A 12,375-nucleotide genomic window follows, 5' to 3' on the forward strand; every position below is an offset into this window, starting at 1 on the left:
TATGGAATAGTAGCCAGAAATACAAAGGCGTGAGTATGAATGATCTTCTTCTGAAGGGACCAGACGTTCTCAACCCTATCAGAGCTGTCCTGCTGAGGTTCAGAGAAGGGACGTATGCATCTCTAGGAGACATCAGAAAGATGTACAACTCTGTATGGTTGGAGGAGCGTGAGATGCATCTTCACAGGTTCCTCTGGAGGGACAGCCCAGATGAAGAGATAAGTGAATATGCAGTTACCAGAGTCAACATTGGGGACAGACCTGCTGGTTGCATTGCTCAGCTGGCTATGAGGGAAACAGCACGCCTGCCCAACTTTCTTCACTTGGAGGAAGAGCGCAGAGTCATTGAAGAGGACAGTTATGTGGATGACCTCTTAACCTCCCAAAATGACCTAAATAAACTTGACAAAATCACAGCAAATGTTGAAGAGATCTTGAAAGCTGGAGGTTTCTTCCTCAAACCATGGGTCCGGTCAGGGCAAAGTGGGAGGCAAGGAATGGAGACTGAGGTTCTAACAGAGACACAATGTAAAACCTTAATTCTTCCAAATCAAATGAAGGACGAAGACAACAAAGCCTTGGGTATTGGCTACCAAATGGATGAAGACAAGCTCTACATGTTAACCTCAGTTAACTTTTCCAAAAGGAAGAAGAAAATGAGAGTTGGAAAAGATCTTCTCAAGGAGGAGGTGAGAACTGGGACACCTAATCCTCTGACTAGGAGGGCTCTCTTAAGCCAAGTGGCTGGACTGTACGACCCAATTGGCTTAGTTACACCTGCCAAACAGAAGGGAGCAATTCTTGTTAGAAAAGCATTCCAAGAGGGAGGGGGTGGGAAACTAACCCAAGATACCTGGGACCAACCTCTCTCAGAAAGCCTCAGAGAAGAAGCCATACAACTTTTTGAAGAATATGTGCAGCTTGGACAGATGAGATTCCACAGGAGCCTCACACCAGCTGGCTGGAAAGGGAAACCTTGGGGCATCACATTCTCTGATGGAAGTGACAAAACCTATGGAGCTGTGATGTACTTAAGATGGGAGACAAGTCAAGGCACTGTAGTTCGATTCGTTGAATCAAAAGCCAAACTGACACCCCTGGATCAAAAGGGAGAAGCTGTAAAAGCTGAGATCTGTGGTGCTGTTTTTGCAGCCAGGATCAGGAAGTATGTGGAAAAGCATGCACGAATGAAGATCGAGAGATGGTTCCATCTACTTGACAGTCAAACAGTCTTGGGAGCCATTCAAAGAGCCAGTTATGGGTACAAAACCTTCTTTGCAAATAGAGTGGGTGAAATCCAGAAGGCTGGACTTGTGCAAGACTGGTGGTGGATCCGTGGAGATCTAAACATAGCTGACATCATAACAAGAGGGGGCGCTCCTGGAGATTTGAAGGAGAATTCCATATGGCAAAATGGACCAGAGTTCCTGAAGTGGCCCGTGGAGAAATGGCCTATAAAATCAGCTGGAGAGGTTGCAGCTCAAGCCGGAGAAAGTGTAAACAAGCTCCAGAGGAAGGCATTCACAGGTGCATTAACAAGAGCTCAAGCAAGGAGTCAGCAGAAAGAAGACCTACAAGGCACCCAGGAAAGTCCAAAGAGTGAAGCTCAAGAGGGAATACCTGTGGTAAACCCAACTCTTCTTCTAGGAAGGAAGCCCACTGGCTGGGTTAAAGACCTTGTGGAAGTAAGAAGATTCAGTAGCCTGTTCAAACTGGTGAGAGTCGTTGCCTGGGTTTGTCTAGCTGCCAAGCAGTGGCTGAAGAGGAAGTGCCGGGCCCTTAAACAGTTAAAGTGGGAGGTAAAATCACCCAAGCAAGCTGTGCTGACTATCAAAGAACACGAAGATGCGCTCAAAGACCTCTTCCTCGCAGCTCAAAAAGGTACAGTTTTTTCAGACACAACTCTGAACAGACTGGTAGTATACAAAGATGTGAACTCTGGACTGCTAGTTTGTGGAGGCAGAATTCAGACGTTCAATGAAGATAAGACAGCAGTGCCAGTTTTACCATTTGAAGCATGGGTGTCCACACTGCTGGCACAAGAATCCCACAAAGCAAACCACGAGGGAGTGGCAGGAACCCTTCTCCGGATGAGGAAGAAAGCCTGGGTAATAAAAGGCCGTAGACTTGCAAAGAAAATGGTTGACAGCTGTGTGGTCTGCAGGAAAAACAAGGCAAAACAGTGTCAACAAATCATGGCTGACCTGCCTCTAGAGCGAACAGGCCCAGCTGCACCTTTTGAATTCACCACCATGGACTTGTTCGGCCCTTATGAAGTGAAAGATGAGGTCAAGAAGAGAACTAGACTCAGAGTATGGGGAATAGTCTTCTGCTGCATGGCTTCCCGAGCCATACACACTGAAGTGGTGAGTGACATGTCATCTGAAGGATTCCTGCTAGCCTATCAAAGGTTCACTTCACTGAGAGGACACCCCAGGAAACTCTGGTCAGACCCTGGCACTAACTTTGTGGGAGCCAGACCTGCACTGGAGAAGCTTCATAGATTCCTAAACCGACTAGACAAGTCTGAACTTGAAGATACAGCTGCCAAGCATGGTACAGAATGGTCGTGGAAGATCCACCCTGCAGACTCTCCCCATAGGAATGGTGCAGCAGAGGCAGCAGTCAAAGTAGTGAAGCAGGCGTTGAGCAACCTTGGTGGAGATGCTGTTTTCACATGGGGAGAATTTCAAACTTTTCTCTTCATGGCAGCCAACCTTGCAAATGAGAGACCCATCGATGCAAGAACTCAAAGCAGAGAAGACTGTGTAGAGTACATCACCCCAAATTCTCTGCTTTTAGGACGTGCCAATGCAAAGGGAGACCCTGGAGATTTCCAGTTTAATGGCTACCCTTACAAAAGGCTTAAACATATTCAAGCAGAGGTAAGCAATTTCTGGAAGAAGTGGAGCCAATTGGCTGGACCTAATCTGTTCATAAGAAGCAAATGGCACACCAAAGAGCGAAATGTTGCTGTTGGAGATGTGGTCTGGGTGGCTGATCAAAACGCCCTGAGGGGACAGTACAAGCTGGCTAGAGTGGTCAGTGTAAATGCTGACAGCAAAGGCATTGTAAGAGATGCATTTGTAAAAACTTTTCCTAGCTATCCTGTTCACATCACAAGAGCTAACAGTGAAAGAACTAAGAAGCTTCAAACCAAAATCCCAGCCACAATTCTTCATAGGGATGTCAGACGCCTTGTCATTCTACTTCCCACTGAAGAACAAGCAGAGGTGTGAAGGGCTTGTGTGACCTCTGGATTTGAAAAAACCAGGAGCTCAAGTGGGAGGTGTTGAGCTGAATCTCAGGAGTGACTATGAAAGAACTTCACTTCCCAGAGTGCACCAGCAGCAAACCGGCTGCTTGTCACCTGATTATAATTGTCACTGATTTGGAGCACCTGAAAAAGCATGGAGGTTCTCAGTCAGTCAGAAAAAAACAAACTTCAGAGAGAAGAGGCTCCAAGTTCACTCGTAGGTTCAGTCCAAAGACGCCAATGGTCTGTAATATGTTTATTTACTTTCATGGTGTTTGTGCTTAATATGTTTGAGCTATGTTTAACCCTCTGGGGACCAGAAACGCGCCCGCGCGTTTTGCTGTTTTTTTTTCACATAGCAGCAACATAGACTTAAAATACTCCGTCATTTATGGTCATATAAATAAAATCAATACATGATTATAAACTATAGAGGGTCTTCTTTTTTTGTGTACACTCACATTAACATCAAAACCGTGTGTTTTATTTTAAATAAATAAAATAAACAGGGTGCGCTTTTAGCTCACTCTGTCTCTGCAAAAATCTTTCTGAAACATGTCTGGAAAATTAACGGAAACTCAGCCAATACTTATCACACAAACATGAAACATACCTCTAAAGAACGCTTTAAATTTCTACTTTTAAATAAAACAATTCACATTTAAAACAAATATTCTCCTGCAATGTAAACTGTATAAAACTAAAGAGAAGTACAGTTTCTCCGGTCTCAGCTCATTATCGTTAATTTGTTCACACCCACTCGCAGAGCGCGCTATTCATAAGATAATGTGTTGAGGCCATATGCAAAATAGAAACGCCCCCAGGCAAATGCCTTAAAAGCAGCAAGTTTCATAATAAGATTCACTCACTTTCCTGCGCATTTGGAAGATGACACGATACACCGGCGCGGAAGCTCTTCAGCTCGTCCTGGACAGTGACGAAGAGTTCACATTTTCCTCAGAAGAAGAGCGGGACTCCGACGATGAGCGTTTGTATTTTGAAGAGCGACTTGATCCAGCCATGGATACAATTTCGGATGAGTAAGTCTTTTAGTTGAACTTACATTAGTTGACAAGCTATTTTATATAAACATGTACATATTTTACTGGTTGGACTATTTCCAGACTTGCCATCCAGTAGCCTATTCAGAGTATTGAAATTTAAAATATAACTTAATAGGCAGGTTTTACTTCCATTTAAATTGTCTAGCCTATAGGCTAAATGCTGTATGATATGTAAAATGATATTTAAAAAATATTATCTATGTTTAGATTATATTTTGACTAGGCTATAGTGTTTATGCTGCCTCATTATCATCAACTAAGCGTGTGCTTGCATTGCCTCGCAAATATCTGTTGTAAATGTGCTGAAATGTGTAAATATGCCCAGTTGATGAAGTGCGCAAATGTGTTAATGTTTAATGTTAGTGCTATCTCCGGTAATGGCACATTGACACGCATATACAGCATGCGTCTACCATTTTTCACATCAGTTATTCATACTATAGGCCAATGGTACTATACTTTGAAATATTTATGTAATAATAGTTTTCAACTTTTTTTAAAGGAATGTAGTTGCAGCATCACTACCTTCACCTGCCACTCGGAGGGCGCGCAACACAGTCGAAAATCAGAAAGAGTAAGTAGATATTTACCCACTATTTTACAGATGTTAGTTCAATTTTGTTTATATAGGCTACTTAGTGATAATATATTTATTTATATTTGGAGGTTGGTTGATAATGTTACATATGTTTTATTTATCAGCATGCTAATACCTATCAGTTATGCATGTGCTGGAATAGTAGGCCTACTCTGTAAATTATGATAATAAGTTTTCAACTTTTTTTGAAAGGAATGTAGCTTGCTCACTCTCACCATCAACTGGAACTCGCACTAGGAGGGCACGCAACAACACAGACGGAAATCAGAAAGAGTAAGTACATATACCCACTATTTTACAGATGTTAGTTCAATTTTGTTTATATAGGCCTACTTAGTGACGATACAATATGCATATGTGCCTGTGTGGCTTTGCAAAAATTGTGTTGTTGTTGTTATGCATGCTAATATTACAATTAGTGATTGGTAATGTTAATATAAAAGCTTTTTTTTTTATTTTATCAACATGCTGATTGTCCATCAGTTATGCATGTGCTGGCATAGTACTTTGTTAAACCTTTATTAATATTATTATTTTTATAGGAATGTGGTAGCATCACTCTCACCTTCACCTGCAACTCACACTGGGAGGAGGGCACGCAACCGGTGTCGTTCAGTTTTGAGAACAATTGAAAATGACAAGTAAGTACACGTATTCCCTTTCTTTCAGATATTAGTATAATTCTGTTTACATATTCCGGTTTTGTCTGGGCAATATTACTTTTAGTGATTGAAATACAGTTTTTTGTGTAATAAACATGCTCACAGTTGTTTGTTTGTTTTACAGCTATAAAGATGATGGTGATCATCAGACACCTGTTGCAAAGAGGGCCAAGACAAACATTCAAACAAGCAACAAGCAGTCCACTCTGTCATGGAAAACAGAGACTGACATTGATCTGGTTCCACAGACTCTGAGATTCCTGCCAGCACAGGAACCTGGACCACAACTGAGACCTGCTGACACACACACTCCTCAGAGTCTCTTCAAAGTGTTTTTTTCTGAGAATGCAGTGTCAAATCTGTGCCACAACACCAATGCTCAGGCTGCTGGTGCAATTGAAAAGGGCCGCAAATTTAAATGGACTGATGTCAGCATCAGTGAGATGTACCGCTACATTGGGCTGGTGTTTTACATGGCCATGGTGAAGATGAGCTCCATCAAGGACTACTGGCGGCAAGACAGTCTTTTCTCTTTGCCTTTTCCTGCCACAATCATGACAAGAGAGAGATACCGCACCATTTCATGGAATGTGCACATGAGTCACCCAGATGCAGATAAGGAGAATGACAGAAAGAGGGGCACACCTGAACATGACCGTCTTTTCAGGGTCAAACCTCTCATGGACACTATCCGTCATGCTTGTAAAGCCATTTATCATCCTAGAAGAAACTTAGCTGTGGATGAAAGAATGGTGGCATGCAAAGCACACACAGGCATGACACAGTACATGAAAGCTAAGCCAACCAGATGGGTTTTCAAGTTGTTTGTTCTTGCAGACTCCTCGAATGGATACACTTTGGACTTTTCTGTGTACACAGGAAAGAACAACTTTCCCACAGGCCATGGACTGTCATATGATGCTGTAACATCTCTTTTAGACTGTAAAGTTTTAGGCTCTGGGTACCATGTGTACATGGACAATTTTTACACAAGCCCAAAGCTCCTAAAAGACTTGTTTGCAATGAAGTTTGGTGCATGTGGTACTTACAGGGACAACAGGAAGGACTGCCCACGTGATACAACTAATTCACTCTCAAAAAAATCTGCCAGGGGATCCATCAGGTGGATTCGGGATGGACCTCTTGTATTTGTGAAGTGGATGGACACACGTGAGGTATCTGTCTGTTCCACCATTCAGTCTGCTTATACTGGTGAGACTGTGCAGAGGAGGGTGAAAACGCAAGATACATGGAGGACAATGACATTTCCATGTCCTGCACCTGTGACTGCCTACAACAAACATATGGGTGGTGTTGACCTGTCCGATCAACTCTTACAGTACTACACTGCACAACACAAAACAATGAAGTGGTACAGAAAGATCTTTCTACACTTCTTGGACATTGCTGCCACCAATGCTTTCCTAATCCACAAAGAGTTATGTGGTAACATGACCCATAAACAGTTCATGGAACAGCTTATTGCAGAGCTCTGTGGTGTGTCACAGAAAGTAGCACCAAAACAAACCAGTAGTGACCATGTGCCGGTTCCAGGCGCTGAGCTGAGCTCAGATGCAACGAACATTTGCACAGTTGGTCGCAAGATCTGTGTGCTTTGCAAAGGACAGCTTGGTAAAAGGCAGGACACACCTTGGAAATGCCAGGCATGTAATGTTCACTTGTGTCTTCAGTTGAACAGGAACTGTTTTCAAAAATGGCACCAAGACATGTAACTGTATTCTCAAAACAATTGGATTGCTTTGATTTCACTACTTAAATCCACCTTTCCGAACTTCCGCTACTAGCCTTAGCCCACTAGCATAGCAGGCGTGGTCTGCGAGGATAGCGATCTGCCTTTACTTGTGCCTTGCCTTTACTCACATTTGATTTGCTTAGAGCCCGCATCAATGGGGCATAAGCATTTACTGTGAGATACCTGTCTTTAGTTTTGTTTATTTTACTCACATTTGATTTGCTTAGAGCCCGCATCAATGGGGCATAAGCATTTACTGTGAGATACCTGCCTTTAGTTTTGTTTATTTTACTCACATTTGATTTGCTTAGAGCCCGCATCAATGGGGCATAAGCATTTACTGTGAGATACCTGCCTTTAGTTTTGTTTATTTTACTCACATTTGATTTCCTCAGAGCCCGCATCAATGGGGTATATGCATTTACTGTGAGATACCTGCCTTTAGTTTTGTTTATTTATCGCTCACAATTGCTTTGTTTATAGCCGACTGATTATTTATTTATTTTACTCACATTTGATTTGCTTAGAGCAAATTTAGAACATTTAGTTTCTCCACATAGAGGAATTACAATAAAACAGATTGAAAACCTTTGAATCTCCTCTCATTCTTTGTTCAGGCTGCCTCACTTGATGGGCCATTAGCCATTGGGAGAGTGTCTGTCACACCCCTGGTCTGAATCTCATTAATATTGATAGGCCATTACCACTCCCACGCATAAACCTCTTCTGACCAAAAAACTGTCATACAAAGTATAAATGAATGTTATTGTGTTATGTGAACGATCAGGCAGGGTGATTTTCACATCATTTTGAAGCCAGAACTCGAAGCGACAACATCCATTAGTCAAAAGTCTTGTGGACACATATTTAGTATGTGTTTTGTGGTTTTATTTCAGCAACTTTCATTTTTATTTTTTTCAATAACCACGCATAAACATTATTCTCTTAAAAAAAACAAATATGTACATAGATGTTGCTCACATATTATGGTAGCCCCGTTTGTGATATATAGAGTGAATTTACACCTTTGCCATTAACATGTTTATAAATAACTGAAAAAAGCACAAATGTCAGTGCATGTCAAAACATCCAAAGGGCCCCAAAAACACTCTGGTCCCCAGAGGGTTAACTGCTGTGTAGATGTTAAGTAACACATTGCAGCATTTCCTTCGTTTATTTTGTGTTTGTGCTAAAATAATATTAGATTGAGTTTGAAAAAATTAAGAGCATAAGATAAATAGGGATGGTATAAAGTTAAAAGTGGTAAAATGTTAACTTTACAAACATATTTGGAAGATTAATGAAATCATTTCTTTATTCCATCTAAAAGGCTTAAGTGGTTAATTAATTTAAAATGCATTAATGTTTGAATAAAATTGTAACTTTTGTTCTCTGTCTTTAAAGGTTTACAACCTAATTTGCTGAACAGCACAATCAACTGACAAACCAAAAGAAAAAGAAAAGTGATTGAGTTGGAAATTTGAGTTGTCCTTGTGTCCTTTGGAAGTCGAAAAAGAGTAGGACTTGACACACACACACACACACACACACACACGCTCACTCATTCTCACACACTCACTCAATCTCACTCACACACACACACACACAATCTCTCTCTCACACACACCAAGATCCTGGGTCAGGAGCGGAGCGGTGTGATTTTAAAGTGTCAAAATTTGTCAAAAAATAGTAAAAAAAAGTCAAAGCTTCATAAAACAATAATTCTACAGTAAAAACTGCTCAAAATTTGGATTTCATTAGAGGAACAGCTGTCCTATAACGGTATAATGTCCATTTTAACGCACCCTCTGAGGCGGGTGAGAAACAGCGCCGCGAAATGGGCGGAAAATGCAATAGGCGGATCTTTGTGCTTTGTGTAATGTGCCAAGTTCAAAGCTTCATAAAACAATTATTCCACAGTAAAAACTGCTTAAAATGTGGATTTCGTTAGAGTAGTAGCTGTGCTATAACGGGATAATGCCCACTTTAACGCACCCTCTGAGGCTGCAGAGAAAGAGCGCCGCGAAATGTGCAGAAAATGCAATAGGCGGATTCGTTTTCCACTAGATCAATATATGCTCTATTAATACGTTTAGTCTGATTTAACGCACCCTTACATGTGGCTGAGAAATGCAGAATTTGTTCATTCTTTTCTAACAGCGTCGTTTAAATGAAGCGTCGCGTCATTTAAAGGGGAGGTCCGCGCGTCAATAAGTAACAAACGAATAGATAACTGGATTCAGCCTCATTCGCGGAATCCAGGCATAAAAACGGAATTTACTGTACAACGCGGAAATTCACGGAATTGTCATATCTTGGATGAAAAGTAGGTCAGTAAATTTAAATAAAATCGCGATATAGACTAGTGTATGTGAATATTCGCATAAAGAGGAATCATGTTCTGCGTGTCTCTGAATGAACACGTGGTTTCATTTACCACACACTCACACACACACTGAGGCATGCATGACGCTCGCGATGTTTTCAGCCTATATGAGGACATTGATGCATGAACTTTATCCACACAGCCGCTCTGAGAGTCACTTCAGCAGCATTTTAGCTTGATTTGAGAAAAACTATCGTCAAATCATAAAAACACAGAGACTCAAAGGTCTACACGGCAACCCGTCAAAATAAAAGGTTGGTTTAACCTTTGAAGAAAGTTTTGCTTAAATCATTACATTTTAAATCATTGGTTATTACAATGAAATTAAACCATTAAAATGGAATCAAGAAAACAAAAAGAAAAGAAAATTTGGTAAATTTTTTTTTTTTAATCATAGTTCCCTAAATTTAATTAATTTTAATAGATGAATTTTAAAATTTTATAAGTTTCATGGTTTCAATTAATTAGACATGAATTAATTAAAAATGTCTATTAATACTTTTTTATTACAAAAATTGAATGTATCCATTAAAATGGAAGTCCAAAAATATTAAACCGTAAAAAAACAGAATACAGAAAAATTAAAAATAAATATAGCTGCGAGCAGCGATGACGGGCCCAAGCCGGTGGCACCGCAACCCCGGTGCCTTTAGTTACCTAAAGGCACCGGGGTGGCGGTGCCGCCGGCTTTGGCCCTTTCATCGCTGCTCGCAGCTATATTTATATATATATATATATATATATATATACACACATATATACACACACACACACATATATATATATATATACACACACATATATATATATATACACACACATATATATATATATATATATATATATATATATATATACACATAAATATATATATACATAAATATATATATATTGTTTTTTTAAGAGACAAGACAGAATATTACTTGCCTGATCTGATTAGAAAAATAGTGTTTGTGTGTGTGAGGCGTGATTGAACAATGTAGACATAAAAACATACTCCGTCCTTTTGTTCATACAGGACATTATTCAAACTGCAAAGTGTTTACTTATATTTGTGTACAATCGCAATAAAACACAACATTGTGCTTTTGTCAAACTGTAAACTACAACTGTCACCCAACCAAAATCTCTTACACACACACACACACACACACACACACACATAGTTTAAAAGCAAAAAAATCTTTTGGACATTCATCATATTGCATTGGTTAGGAGCCCTAATCTGTTTATTTTTTCAGTTACACATTCTACATTGATTAAAAAAGAAAAATCAAATGTGTTTTTATTTTATACATAAATAAATAATCTATCATTCAGATGAGAATAAAGTTAGTGTTAGTTCAAATTTAAGGAAAACAAATATATGATCTGAAATATAGCACATTCATTTAAAATTAATTCAGGTTCAATTACCAAACATACAAATCTCAATGTAATTTAAAGCAAACACTACATTTAAAATAAATGGGTTGTATGCTATTTTTTTAATATAAAAAGATATATATCCAAAAAGACAAGGCCTAAACTTTAACAAGGGTTAAACAATCACTGTAACAGACACAATCACACACACACACACACACACACACACACACACGTCAAATCACTTACATTTTAGATGCAATATTGACTTTTTTTTCTGTTTCAGTAGCGAAAATAGTTAAACAAAGATCACAGCAGAACCATCGAGCATCTCACAGCAACGCGTTCTCATTACTGAATGATTCAGCATTTTGAACGAATCGGTTGACTCAAAGATTCAACGACCAATCCATAATCTGTCTCATTCATGAATGACTCAGCCGTTCGAACGAATCGTTTGAACGAATGAATCAATGACTCGCTCATTAAGACAGTCGCCTGGCGACACCTAATGACGGTTTAGTGATATTAAAAGTATCATTGTTTCCAACGATTGTTAATTAACTCATATTTGAAACATAAGCTATATATATATATATATACACACATATATATACACAAAAATAAAATAAAAACACATTTGAAGCGTGTTTGCTTACTAAATTGTGAGCTGAACGAAAGTTGCAGCAGATATCAGCAACAGGAGTCAAATTTCATTAATCACGAGAGTGAAGAGCTGACTGAAAAGATGACGGAATAGGCTATTTTATGTAAAAGCCCCTATTTAGGCGAATCTATCATTGTACTCTTTTGTTGTTGTGTTTTCCGTGAAAAATAATAGACTATTGAACTCACAATTCAAGCAATCGGCCCCGTTATTGCACTAATTTTAAAGTGACACTAAAAAGTATGCGGCTGCACTGGCATTCATAACGGTGCGCGTCCATGGTGACGAGCGAGCAGAGCTGAGCGAACGTTTAGTTAATTTCTACTTCCATAGGAATTCATTCGAGCGCTCTGCAATCGCCCCCATTATCAATGTGGACGTCCGTATTTAAAAGCTGTAGGTCCTCAGTCACATACCAAATATATGTATATATAAATATAATTTTGGACACAAGAGGGCAGTATGCCCCTATGTATGATTTTGTGGGAGAGAAAATGCTCGAAAACAACCACATTCAAACTAAAATATCTGACTTCGTGTTGGTCCAAGCTAATGACTGTAAATTAGAAAGTTGTTTGGCTTGATCCGAACAATTTACGTACCCATTTTTATGATTGTAGGTAA

At 39.6% G+C, this 12,375-nt stretch overlaps 1 protein-coding gene across 1 annotated transcript; it reads left to right on the top strand.

Moving 5' to 3' along the window:
* Positions 1-4,144: 4,144 nt before the first annotated feature.
* On the top strand, positions 4,145-7,964 carry LOC130102000 (piggyBac transposable element-derived protein 4-like). The gene is made up of 3 exons (XM_056267885.1): positions 4,145-4,296; positions 5,705-7,212; positions 7,951-7,964. The coding sequence occupies exons 1-3, from the start codon at positions 4,145-4,147 to the stop codon at positions 7,962-7,964; spliced, it is 1,674 nt and encodes a 557-aa protein (XP_056123860.1).
* The last annotated feature ends 4,411 nt before the right edge of the window (positions 7,965-12,375 follow it).

This window comes from Rhinichthys klamathensis, unplaced genomic scaffold, assembly GCF_029890125.1.
Source record: "Rhinichthys klamathensis goyatoka isolate OS25496 unplaced genomic scaffold, OSU_Roscu_1.1 h1tg000264l_1, whole genome shotgun sequence".
NCBI classification, from domain to species: Eukaryota; Metazoa; Chordata; class Actinopteri; order Cypriniformes; family Leuciscidae; genus Rhinichthys; species Rhinichthys klamathensis.